The sequence below is a fragment of the Magallana gigas genome, chromosome 3 (assembly GCF_963853765.1).
Source record: "Magallana gigas chromosome 3, xbMagGiga1.1, whole genome shotgun sequence".
Classification (NCBI taxonomy): Eukaryota; Metazoa; Mollusca; class Bivalvia; order Ostreida; family Ostreidae; genus Magallana; species Magallana gigas.
This window is the reverse complement of record NC_088855.1, coordinates 16,800,792-16,815,255: the sequence shown is the minus strand read 5'-3', so window position 1 is coordinate 16,815,255 and position 14,464 is coordinate 16,800,792. Positions and strand designations below refer to the sequence as shown.

Sequence of the window (14,464 nt, the reverse complement as noted above, 5' to 3'; positions counted from 1 at the left end):
CAAGCAGCTGGGTCTCATAATTTTATATATAGTTAGCTCGACCCCCCAGAAGCGACTGTCTTAGAAACAGGAAATAACCGTCCCTCCAAAAAGCCATCGAAATGCCTTTTATCCAATTGAAAATTGCGTGGGGCCCATGTCTCGATAGCACTGTCTTCTTAAGCTTCTTAAACGTGCATGTCGAAAAGTGAAGTTCTATATCTGCATCAGACCCACAGGCCATATTTTTCAATTGGTTTTAAACGTTTTACTAAAAGCGAAATAATCTCGACGGGACATAAAACCAGTAACGATCATTAAATCGATGGTTTCATAAAGACCTTGTTCATTCTTGCATTAATAAAAGAAAAGAACATTTACATGAGTGTTAAAAAAAACTTTCAATGTTTTTGAAATACGTTTGAAGCAGTTACAACCACACGCACACTATTTTAAAAATTAGTTTGGATAGAAGAAAATATCTGTTCAATAATACGGCATATTATTTACCTACATGTCTAAGTATATTCAATGTCAGCAAATGATTTCATTGCTTAACAGGTCTGGTTATACAAACAAACAAGGTATATATGACGCCATCATTTCTATCGGAATACACAATAAAATTAACTACACGTTTAGTTCAAAAGTTTAAAATCCGCTTAGGATTTTAGAATATTTACCTTTTAAAGAATATTTTGAAAATTGCTTTTCTGACCTAATACCTTACAAAATGAAACGTTTTTAGAATGGGATTGTCAGGTTCGGAATAAATCGTGCTTAGCATTCAGTGTTTTACGTTTAATGTTTGAAATCTAACAATTTGAACTTAACTAAAATTACAGTTTGTTAACATTTTTTGTTTGAATTTTTAGAGTTTAGTTTAAACTTTAAATATAAAAGGCCCAATGTGTAACTTTACGCATCCTCATATTTTGTCACTACAAGACACCCTCTTTATTTCATTACCTAGATTCACCTAATTATAATATCCAAAGTTTAAAATATATCAAATGGTTTTCCAATAAGTTCATATTCTAGCATTTTATGCAATAAGTCAGATCTGTTAGCAGTTTTCCCGAATGATGAATTGTTCTGTCTAAAAAAAATTTTTTCATCAGAGACAAAATGAAGTCAGTACGTGGTTTTGCAATGATATGATATTGTATGATACGATGTTGTATCATATCATGATACAATATTGTATTATAACATGATACAATATATTATCATGTCGAATTATTAAAACACAGTTTGTCTTCTTTCAATTATTAAATCTAGAGCATAAAAGAGACACATTGAACAGCGTTTGAACCATGCTTACGCCATTGAGCCCATCGAGTACAATAATTAAATCACAAACTTTTTTTATAATAACGTATGATATATCCTCTTTAAAGTTTTGTATAGATAACATTGTTATATTGCTGATGATGACTGTAGGACAATTCCATTTGCGTATGACACATTCGAACTTCCGAAAACAGTGATTCGAAATACCTCAAATGACAGTTCTAGTAAGCGCTGCAGAAACAATCTAGACGGAACTCGAACTGATGATGGCGGAAGAGTCGTTTCATTCGTTGATATTTTGTACTTTGCATAACGACACTTCACGTCAAATTTCGAAAACAGTTATTAGAAATTCATCAAATCACTGTACTCATGGTACTATTAACCGCTGCAGAAACAATCTCGATGGGACATAAAACAGGAAATAATTCTTTAAATCGATTATTTCACTTGTTAATATTTTGTACTGTGCATATCGACACTTCACCTCGAACTTCCGAAAACAGTGATTCAAAATACCTCAAATGTTCTATTAACCGCAGCGAAAACAATCTCGATTGAACATAAATCAACTAATAATTATATCAATTGTTTCATAAACACCTTGTATATTCTTACATGTAACAAAAGAACATGTACATGAATGAAAAATAAACTGGCTAACGCTCAATGTTTTGGAACTCAAAAGTTCACAACCCGCCAAAGATTTTGAAAAATTTTACCTTTTTATGAATATTTAAAAAAAAATTTTATGATCAAATATCTCTGCCCCTTGTGTGCAAGTCATTTTTCTTTCAAATATGTCAACATGCAAGATAAATATGTTGACATGAAAGATAGTTATGTCAACATACAACATATTAACTATGTTGACATGCAAGAAAATTGAAATGTAAAATTAATTATAAAAAATCACAAATATCGCCAACATGTGACATCGAAGATGCTTAAGATACGCTACTTATTGATGTCAACATACAACTTATTCATGTTAACATGCAACTTCTTTATGTCGACATGCAACTTCTTTATGTCGACATAAAACTTAGTTATGTTAACATGCAAGATAAATATGTTAACATGCAACATATTTATGTCGACATGCAACTTAGTTATATTGACATGCGAGATGAATATGTTGACATGCAACATATTTATGTCGACATGCAACTTAGTTATGTTGATATACAACTTATAAGTTGCATGTCAATATATTTATCTCGCATGTCAACATAAGTAAGTTGCATGTCAACATATTCATCTTGCATGTCAACATAAGTAAGTTGCATGTTGACATAAATAAATTGCATGTCGACATAAATAATTTGCATGTTGACATTAATAAGTTGCATGTCAGCATATTGATTTTGCATGTTAACATAAATAAGTTGTATGTCGACAGAAAAAGGTGGCATTTAGCATTTTAGATGTCACAGGTGGGCGATATTTGAGATTTTTTGAGATTTTGTATAATTCTTATCTGATTGCAATTTTCTTGCATGTCTGCATAATTATGTTGCATGTTGACATAGTTATCTTGCATGTCAACATATTTATCTTGCATGTCGACATATTTGATAGAAAAATAACTTGCACACAAGGGGCAGAGATATGCCACCATAAATACTGTACAAAATGACAGAGACTTTTTTTCTTAAAATGGTATAAAATCTGGTTCGAAATAAAGCATGCTTAACCACACTTGTGCAGCTAGGACCGACGTATTTGCATTAAAGCCATTGGCACTTGAAACACGTTGATAGATATATTAGGAGAGCTAAAATTTGTTGCGCTGAATGTTTCACATTTATTATTTGAAATTCAACTATTTGAAGTTTAAATTGATAAATTTTAAACTTTTGATACTAGTATACAATGTAACTATGCATCTTTTGTCATTTGAAGACACTTACCCTCCCTCCCCATTTTTCATTACCCAGACTCGTCTGTGAAATATCCAAGGTCTCAAATCTGTCAAATAGTTTTAAAAATAATCAACTTTTTATCTAGCATGAGATGTTATGCAATATATCGGATGGTCTTACAGTTTTCTCGGATGATGAAGTGTTTTCTCTTTAAAAAAAAATCTTCCATCGATATTAAATGAAGTCGAGACGACATTGTTTTTGCAACCGGTTTAACAACATTTTCACTAAACAAATGCTGAATGAGAAATTAAAGCAAGTTTATTATGTATTGGTTGTTGGCGTATTGGGTTTTTAAATTAAGATATTGTTTTTGAGAGGAATGTCTGGACAGAAATCGAGAAGGAACTTCATGCATTACGTGATATTTATGGCGAATTTCATACTCTGCCGATTGATTCACTTCATTTTATAATTATGCATGTATACACTCACTTAAAATGAGTGACAAAAAGTTCGGGAAAAAGTTGCATCAATTATGGCACGTCACTGTATATATGTTTATTTTCACTAATTATGTTTTTTACAGGCAGTTTTTTAAAAAATAGGTGGGGTCTGAAAATACATATAAAGAAGAGGGAGAAAGTTTTTTTCTCTGAACAAATAAAACATTGGTATTTTTCTTTTCGAAAAACATTTGAAATTAAAATTTTATAAGAAATTACTTGAAGTAAATGGCTTAATTAAGATCAGCAAGATTTCTGATAGTAATCGTTGCAATTAATTGGTAACGAACGCGTAGAAAACTAAACAATCGTTGAAAGTTTTTGGGATTGACTCTCAACTTGAAATATCCTTCTTAAATGCGCTATCCCCGGATTTACTCATATATGACGAAAAAATTTCATTTCTAAAATTAATGTGTCTCAATAACTTATTATGGTTCCAAAGACGTTATATTACAACTTAAAACAAGGGAACAATGATCCGAGACAATGGGGGTTTTCTGTAGGAGGGTGGAGGTCAAGGTTTGATTTACTTTCATGGCTCTCGATTTTTACTTGGTTTTAATGGTGAAACATTTTTGTTAAGGAGGCTGAATGGTCAACAAATTAACCATCAGATCTACCTAAGATTTTAAGATATTGTTTATATATATATATATATATATATATATATATATATATATATATATATATATATATATATATATATATATATATATATATATATATATATATATATATACACACACACACACACACACACACACACACACACACACACAATTATTTAGCAAAGGAAAAGTTCACGTATTTCACTTTTTATATTTGATTATTTTCTACATTTTATTACATTTTATATTAATTTGAGTTCTTCTATTAAAGGAGAACAAAACAGTCTGAAAATGGCCACAACCATTGAACCCTCTTAATATCTCAGAATTAAAAATTCTAAATCAATCAGCCGATCAAAGCACTGATGATTTTATATTGCTGCAAAAGCGTTATCTAACGGCAATTCTAGATCTGTGGATTACTTTAAACTTAATAACAAAAATGAAACTTACACAAAGCATTGAATAATTCATTTACTGTGGAAAATAGAGCCACTATTTGTTCTAAATGAAAATAATGTAATTTTGCGTCAACCAGAGACGGTAAATAACATTTCTCAAGAAAACATGAATGAGAGTTTATATATAAACCATGCAATTTTACGGTAAAATTTTCTGACATGAAATATGCAGCTCGTGTTGCTTTTAAATGAAAGAGACTTTTTGGGTCTTTTGAATTCTTAAGGTTTTGTAGTATTGCTTTACTTATGTCTGCAAACACTATTATTCCGTAATAAAGATTGAAAAATGAATCTACTTCAAAACATTTGTAATTTGGTTACATTAGAGAAAATTTGTTTTAAAAATTAAGATAATTTTTTTTTATTTTAATACATAGTGATTTGAGCTTAAATTTTTACGACCTATAAAGATTAAATCGCGTGCAAACCGAGCATTAGTCTTTGAAGTAAACATATTTCAGTGTTTTAATTGCTATACTTTGAACCATTTGCTAGTTTTATTTGATACAGTGAATTGTCATATAATTATCCATCATGTCGTCCATCTATCAGTAATTTCTTCCAATGATCTGTCTTAAGAATAAATCGTCTTGGAACAATGCAACAGCTGCCCAATATAAGTTGACTGGACTTGTAGAGCGTTCGTTAAATATTCATAACTCGGTGACAATCCAGCTTCCTTCGCCGTAATTAACTTTCAAGGAGCTTAAGTGTTAAAATCAGAACACAATTCCTTAAATAAAGAATGCGAAAAGATCAAATTAAGCGATTTTCGACGAATGTATGAATAATTTATTGAAATGAAGAGTCCGGCTCGGACATCTCACACAAGACAAAGGCAGCTGCGCATGGACAGATAGTTTCTTTAATATTAAATGTTCTTTCAAATTAAACCGTATCTTCCTTGGCCATGTGCCTATTGTATTCGTAAAAATTCTATTGTCGGTACATTTATAATAATGATATTTCTAGCATTGACAGGCGCAGCAGGCCTGCAGTTTTATTTGCAATTAACAGTGCAGTATTTTTCTGGACATCTCTCATCTTATTGGAATGAGTTTGAAAAACCTTTAAAGAAGCATTTCAAAAATTGCACCGGACATCGTTCAATAAATCCATTGGATTTATCAGGCCTTTTTTAAATCTCTAGAAATAAAAAAAATCGAATTACTAGTTTATAAAATCTTCAACCATCATTTAAACTTGCATTTCTACGAGAGTAAATCTGAGATAATCCAGTGTTAAAATTTGTTAAGATTAACTTATTTGAAGATTGAGTTTTAAATAATGCGTTTGATTTTGGGATTTTACTTTTTGAGGTGTATATGTGAATGCTTATGCGTTAAGAGTGAATAGCATAACCATTTTTGCAGGTCCCTATAAGGATACAACCCTCGTTATATTAGTTTTGCTGTTATAAGGAAGGGATATGATGTTTAACATATATCGAGGTCATTTTCAAGTACACAGTTAAGGACCAATAAATGCACAAAAAACGCATTGCTCTTTTTAAAAATATGTGTTCAAACATATTTACAAAGTGCCAGGTGAACCAGTCTCTTGCAGCTGTCGTAACTCCATGCACAAACAATATGTACATGAAAATTATGATTTTAAAGTGAAAGATAAAAAATGTAGCAGCAAAATCAGATAAAAGTGAATTCTTCGCAGAAGACAGACTGCACTGTATCGTCTGCTGCAGGTGGCGGAAGAATCTGCCCGCGGAATTTCACCAAGTGAAATTGACAATTGTATGTCTCTGTCTGTCTCTCTTCCATTGTATCTTTTCTAGTAATGTATTAATGATAATCATAATGATAAAATTAAATATGAATCCTGAAAGACAGGGGCACGTGTTTTTGTATAAAAGTTCTGCTCTTATCCTTCCGATATCTCGATTCATTTGGAATCGATTCAAAGTTAATCTCCAAATAAGCAGGAGGAATCGGCTAAATCGTTCAACTATTCAATGTTCTAAGTTTCTACAATTAGTTAAGTCGGCCATTATTACACTTTGAAGTCCAAATAGAGCACAATCACTTGTAATTAAAGAATTTTAAAAACAATTAAAACTACTCATTAACCCATCTTGAAATTAAGTAACTCACGCGTACTTAATGTACTTCATCAAATAAAAAAATCAGACTATTAAAACTGCTTGTGACAAGGAAAGGTTTGAAAAATTGTTTGTAAAATGGTTGTTAAATGAACAACAAATTAAATGATGTAAATCAAAATACATTGAGATGAATATCAACCACAATTCAATTTTTTTCCTGACTGAATTAAAACAAGGAGACAGATGAAATATATTCGTTGACATGCACGTGTATATCAAACAAAAACTAAATATATATATATACGTTATCGGATGTCAAAGTAAGGAAAGAAAAAACCAAGAGTAAATATTGAAGTTTAAAGGCGACAAATAACAATAAAACACTTTTAAAAGAGAAAACGAGGAACAATAGTTTTCTTAATACTTTTATCAGCGGTAACTTTGTGCCGTCTTTTAATGGTCTTTTGATCAATGCTGAAATAAATGAGGCATTTATCTTACAACTTCATCATAAAATTTATTTGAAACCTAATACTGTGATTCCATAATTTTCCCATTTCGGGTGGCAATGTTAGGTTGTCTGTTGAACTCTCGATTTCTTTCGGAACAATGGCTTCAGGCATCTGTTTTCGTTTATGTCATTGTATTCGAACGCCGCGGCCTCCTTTTGTCACCATTCTCCCCCAACTGTTGCGCGAGCTGATGTAACAAGTCATCATTGTCCCGGGTGCTTTCCGAAATCTTTTAAAAACTTCAAATAAAGGTTAGTAGGCAAAATGGAGGTCTCTCGTCGCGCGTGGCTAAGTTGACCCGAAACGATGAACGCCGCGTGCCAGAGAAATGTTTCACTTCAAAGGTTTACCCGTCTGTCTAACCAGCGACGACTATAAAGCAAATATTGTTACAGCTCCTCTTGTACCCGTTATAGATACAGCCTTACTGCGACAAAAGGAAAATTATTTTGATCCCTGCCTTTTGTTGCGAATTTTTTTTTGTGTAACAAACTTCGGTCGAATAATATCCGAGTTAATTTTAGGATAATTCAAAGAACAAAACCATTCAGGAAGGCAGATGGTCTAATCTGGGTATGACATGCAGACCATGCAACCGGTGCAGCTCCGAGCTTTTTCTTGTGCAAGACGATTAAGTGGTATAAATAGGACCTGGCATTGTCCAGTGGACTATTTTCATAACGCGGTGTAATTGTTATGCGCTTGTCCCCTCTGATGCAGGTTAACTGACCGATTCTCCTCGTCATCCTCGGTGCATGCAGTCTTCCGCCATCAAAGGTTTCTTTTGTTGCCCTTAATAAATTATGCTTCAATTTACGTGCATCCTGAGTGCATTGGTCGCAAATGAGATGTTATGCATTATATTCACCAACTGTTGGGTTTGATGAGCTGGGCACCTGCGCGATGGTCCAAATATCAAATTTTATCCTTCTGAAAATGAAATATATTTGAGTTTGAAAAAAAACCCTTGAAAAATGTCTCTTAGATTTACATGTAAAAAGCATGGTTAGTATAATTATTTAATGCAGAACTATGTTTTTTCTTAGTTGCTTTTTTTTTGTTTTATTAAAAACTATATTTGTTTTTGTTAATACAGAAATGTTTAATTTGATTGTTAAAAATTAATTGTAAATTGGTGAATTGGTAAACAAATAGTTGCATTAATTTTGATATTATTATAGTAATATTTTGAAAGAAAATGGACTTGCAATAATCTTTTTGTGAAACACATCTGAACGAAAAAACCTATTTAAAAAAGCGGGTTTTCCACTACACAAAGATATTTGCGTTAAAGTTTGAATTGCAAAGGAAATCGTTATAGACAAACAATTTCTGCTACAGGTAGACTGAACACTATTGAGTTTCTGTGGACAGGGAACTTTCCACAACAGGTGGTTGTTTATTCAGGAGAAACGAGATGAAACAAGAATCAATGGTAACGGTATTTCATTTTCTAAAGACCTGCTTCATAATTAATAAATACAGGTAAGTTTGTCAGGTGACAAATAGCAAAAACGTCGTGGTATCATATCATGCCAAAGGTATTGATAACTTTTATGCTTAAGCGTAAAATACACCAACCGTATCCAATATTTATTCGTTTAAAATAACTTCAAAAGGATACAATGGAAAAACTGAATTTTTCACAAAACATTTAGTGGCCGTGGTTAACATAAAATTAACCATCCAACAATTTGAAATTTTATTTTGAGAATATTTGTTATCAATTACAAAACATTCATTTCATTTATTAAATCACTGATTCCTATAATTCAAAAATTCGTACACTTGCTTAATCTTTTAAATCTCTGGTTTCCTAGCACGCGAACGAAACTCTTCTGCGCATGTCTAGGCAACGTCCCGATGCCACCTAATTAAAATAATGAAATCCCATTCAAGAACCAGATGACGAAGCTAGAATAACGATTCAATGGAATAATGGTAAATGTTTGTATTTGTCAAAGCGCTATAGCACTTTCGTCGCATTGTTCGGGTCGAGTTCAATTATTCATACCAAATATTGTCGACTCTTCGCAACGATTCGTGGAGGCGCGTGCCGCCTGATTGGCACACGACCGGGTATATAAGACGGTCTATGGAAGCGTGAGAACGACTAATGCCCCATACTCGTGCCAGTGAAAGTCAACATTTTTAAAGGCAAATACTAACATTCCTCTTCAGTAACAATGAAAGAATTTTTTCAACAAAAAGTGATACGTCTGAAATAAAGAAAAGGAAAGACTAGGAGCAAGAAAATAATTTTGTGCAATTTCGAAAAAAAAAATGTAAAAAAGTTCGGATTTTGACATGGGACTTTAACTTAGATGAAAAACAACGATGCCGAGGTCCTTTCTAGTCAAAAAAGTAAAATCCGACGAGGATCGGCAGCCCAATCAGTACAGGATCCGGGATGCCTTCGAGGACTCGGTGGTCAGTCTGAAAGCAGCCACACCCTTCACCCCGGCCCTCCAGCCTCTGTCAGTCCGCATCAGCAACGGTAACTTTTTATTCACTGTCAAACTGCTTTTTACAGAAAATGAAGAGAAACTGCTACACGTAGTTAGTACAAAATTTGACGTCTATTTTACTACTTTTAACTGTCGAGGTTTTTTTTGTAACTGTGTAGGGGTCTTCTTCGTTTGTGCAAATATATAGAAATTATTAAAATAATCTTTACAATTCATATTTTAAGAAGTCTAATAGAAGAAAGATATAATGTAAAATATCTTCATTTTTTCATGAGAATATCTTGAATTTTATTTTGGGAGAATTAAAAAATAAGCACACATAATAAAAATTCTGCACAAATACTTGAAGCTACACTTAGTGAGAGGGACAACAACGAACCATCAAAGCAAATTAAACAATTTGCATATAAATTTTTTCAAAGCTTTAGTATAAAAAATATCAATTTTGTATACATATAACTTAATGTCTTGGTGGTTTTTCATGTTTCTTCTATCATTTCCATTTTCAATTTCTAACCGACCCTTTTCCTGTGCAATGCACCGTTTTCATGTCAGACTCTTTTCTGTAGAAACGGAAGAGGAGAAATCAATTTTTGATAACCCGCATCATCTATTGTTTGACAAGAATTTCACCGGAACAAAAAAAAAGTGAAAAGACATTAATAAATAATTAAAATTATAAGGTTACTTGTCAAGAAATGAAACACACCCGAGAATGTATCGCGCTACAGATGCAACCCTTTTGTAACATAACGCAACCACCACTTCAGACCCACGACGAACTGGGTTCGTATTACCATAAGAAGCCGAGCACTACCAAGTCGGAACAAAAGTTGTGCATAATATATTCTTCTGTTGTGAAAGAGTTGAATAATCCAGGTTTTAATGAAATTACAACGGGGGGAGCGCGGGACCAAGTTCAGTGACACGAGAACGCGGGGGCAATGAGGGTTTCTGGTCATTGCTCTCGTGGGTAGCCTACCCATAATTATTAATTTTTTTGTTGCAGATAGCCATTGCACGCGCGACTTGGTCTTCTGCTAGCTTTGGGGTCATTTAAGGTTGCCTTTTTAATCTGTCGAATCTTTCAAAATTTTCCTGTGCTCGAGGATACTTTGACGACCGTTCGGTTGCTATAAATCAGACCCACTTTGATTCATATTGACTTTAAATACGAATATCATTATTCATTTCATGTCCATTCATATCGATCGGACATGTAAGCTTTGATCTTTAGAATTATAAAAAAATAATCCGTCTCATATTTTATATAAGGCATTCAAAGTAACGAAACAGAAAGAAAAAAATATTCGTTCATCCTCTTTCAAAATTGCTAAATTTCAACAGAGCTGCCAGTTGCTCCCTATTGTGCAGAGAGACACACTTACAAATAACTAAGGGAACATCATCTTCTAAATCTGTTGATAATTGATATTATGATCTGGACGTGAATTATTCGCCTGTCGGATGGTAATGTTCCAAAGATGCAATTGTTGTCCCTGTAATCCCACTTCCCTGTCAGTATATTGATCTAATTGAGTTATGAATGTAACATAATTCCCACACTTTACGACCAGTCGTGTAAAAGGAGTTAGATAAGTTGCAATTGTTAACTTTCCTAATCATTACTGAAACGATCATCAAGCTTGCTTAAGTAGCAAGCAACAGTAAACTGTCTTGATCTAATCTTTGTCTTTGTCAAGATGAAGTCGGCTATGTTCTCCAAAGGTTTCAGAACAAATGAAATTTGGAAAGTAAGAATATTTCAGTCGTGCCTCTTTCATTTGAGTGATTGTGAGTTTTGATAGAACTCATCATCTTTATTAGAGCATTATGAATTATGATATTGTTTTCAAATTGCATCTGAATTTTAATTCATTAGTTTAACACTAAAAAGACACCATTAATGAATAATAATAAAATCAAAAAAAAAAAAAAAAAAAGAAAAAAAAAGAAAGAAAAAAGTTCTTTTTTTCTTAAAATTGAAATAAATTAATAAAATTACCAAGTCTATTTCCTTGTCTACTTTTCAGATTGATTCTCATTTTAAAATAGGATGAACATTGTTTATAGTAACTATTGCCTGATAAATACTCTGTATTGTTCTGTATATTGTAGGCTACATTCAAGATGTCGTGGTTCCAACTTTGCCCCAGAACTCTGCTACCATCCTATCAGATGTCGATTTACGCGACAGATACGAGGAAAGGCGCCTTCAAGAGACACCCTCACCGGAACCAGTCCCAGAAAATAATTTTGAAGTCGAGGTCCGAACGTCCATTCCGGGTCTGCATACAGTAGGGTACACCTACGATGCATTTTTTGTCAGCGACGGAAGGTCACGCAAGAATGCCTTTGGTATTCCGACTAAACCGCAGAAACAGCGTTACACTTGTAACGAGTGTGGGAAAGATTACGCGACGTCATCGAATCTTTCACGCCATAAGCAAACACATCGAAGTCTGGATAGCCATTCCGCCAAGAAGTGTCCACACTGTGACAAAGTGTACGTCAGCATGCCCGCTCTATCCATGCACATTCTCACCCATGAACTCAAGCATAAGTGTGACATATGCGGCAAAGCTTTTTCCAGACCCTGGTTACTACAAGGTCATAGGCGGTCCCACACCGGCGAAAAACCCTTCGGTTGCGCGCATTGTGGCAAGGCTTTTGCTGATAGATCAAATCTTCGAGCCCATATGCAGACCCATTCCGCCTTCAAACATTTCAAATGCAAGAGATGTGACAAATCGTTCGCGCTAAAATCATACCTGAACAAGCACTATGAGTCTGCTTGCATAAAAGATGGAACCGAATCCGAGACCGGCTCTGTTATATCCGAGATATCTGCCCTCTCAGAAGTTTCTTGTAATTCCGACTGCTAAAATGTACTCTGACCAAATTAACAGTACATACAAACTGAAATCCCCGTGCCAATATATGTGTATGTTAGATTTCCTATCACTCTCTTGTTAATCTTTGAATGTAGAATCTTAAAGATTTTCATATCAAAAAAGATCATTTCTTATTTTCGTAGAACATTTTACAGTATTTTTTACAATTGTTCATTGTCAACTTGATCACCACTGTGTCTTCGTATTGCAAAAATGTTGTTTATGTATATAACTTTCGTAGATTAACTATTAGTGACAACAGTTTTAAGGAAATAGAGATAAGTCAATTATTAAGTACTGTTTTTTCCTTCTTAATTGCCTTCTAAGAATGTATGTCCGTCTGTATCTGTACTTTGCACGTAGAGGTGTCTGAACAACATTTGTTGTTGTTGTGTCTGTAAAGCTTTTGTTGTTTTTGCTTCGCTTTGGTACCAAAGCAACCATGAGTTATCTAGTCGATTGTAACTGTCTAGTCAGTCATGCAGAAACAATGTTTTTGCGTTGACCAATGAAGTTAGCAAGAATTTTGAGGTTTACAAAATACAAAAAGAGAAGACAAGCAATATTATGTGATTTTCAATGTGCAGGCAATTCTTGATTTTTTTCTCTATCAATTTGCAATGGCGGCGAAACGGAAGTTGTTCGCAATGTTTTGCTTGCCTCTGGTGTTAGTTAAATAGTTTTGCTCTTATCATGCTCTCATAATGGTTGTGACTTTGTAGATAACTTTCATTTTGTCATTTTGCACACTTGATCGTCGGTTTCAGTAGATGGTATATAGATCTTTGTTGAGAATGTACATCGATTAAAATGGCAAACTATCATATCAAACAACAGTTAACTGTACTGTTGTAAAACTTTTCTTCTGTAACTTTATATATTATGCAACACTGTTCATTATCTATGATGCACTGTCTGAAATTGTTATATTTTACTTCCTCAGACTTCACATAGGAACTGGGGCATATTTTTTCTGGAACTTGTGCAATAGCCGCTATCAGTATTATGAATGTCTTTTTCAACGTTAATGTTAAATAAACTTAAAAGAAACCAATGCTTTTAGTAACTTCTTAATAAGGAGGCTGTGCGAGACTTCATATTTAAAAACAGGTATCATTCACTTTAAAATACAGCTGATTTCTTGGCTAGCTGGCAAATACAGAAATATCTGGTAACAATACAGAGTGTATTTGGCAAACTTTGATGAGAGAGAGAGAGAGAGAGAGGGAGAGAGAGAGAGAGAGAGAGAGGGAGAGAGAGAGAGAGAGAGAGAGAGAATACCCTACCGGAAAAGCTAATTACCTATTATAAATCGAGTGATAAATTTAAAGCGTAAAAAAATTAGTACACATGATGGTGGTAATGAATATACAAATTACTTAGTCCACCCTCTTATCCCACACAACCAGTAAAACACTGCCCACAATATCGACCAGCACCTGTTTTGGGTTCCATACAAAATTTTCTAGGAGACCCAAAGCCCTCTATTGTGAGCATATCGATCTTTGGTTAAATATCACCTCACCGTTAAAATTGAAAATTCGATCCTCGGTTGGGTACCTGTGGAGCTAAACACATTATTTAAAATTTTTCCAATATTTGCAAGAGGTTTGCTTTCACTGCGTTAGATACTTATCGATAAAGAGAATACTGATCAACTGTTGCTTACAAGGTTCCTCGGAACGTATTCTGATGAGAATAAAACGTATTCAATTCAGTTTTCCAATAAAGAACCTTACCAATTTCAAAGACTTTTAAATCCCGTATTTGTCTCCATTGTCTGTTTTCTGATCGGACCGCCACATTTTGTGGAGAT

At 33.6% G+C, this 14,464-nt stretch overlaps 1 protein-coding gene across 1 annotated transcript; it reads left to right on the top strand.

The window, feature by feature from the left end:
* The first annotated feature begins 9,398 nt into the window (after nucleotides 1-9,398).
* Nucleotides 9,399-12,789, top strand: LOC105329072 (transcriptional repressor scratch 1). Its single transcript, XM_011430228.4, has 2 exons — nucleotides 9,399-9,783; nucleotides 11,873-12,789. Exons 1-2 carry the CDS (start codon nucleotides 9,624-9,626, stop codon nucleotides 12,637-12,639), a joined length of 927 nt encoding a protein of 308 aa, XP_011428530.1. The 5' UTR covers nucleotides 9,399-9,623; the 3' UTR covers nucleotides 12,640-12,789.
* The last annotated feature ends 1,675 nt before the right edge of the window (nucleotides 12,790-14,464 follow it).

Bases quoted from the DNA above. Each gene is read 5' to 3' on its own strand.
- LOC105329072 (XM_011430228.4), top strand. From the start codon at position 9,624: ATGCCGAGGTCCTTTCTAGTCAAAAAAGTAAAATCCGACGAGGATCGG. The intron at 9,784-11,872 runs GTAACTTTTTAT...TGTATATTGTAG, and splicing joins GTCAGTCCGCATCAGCAACG to GCTACATTCAAGATGTCGTG.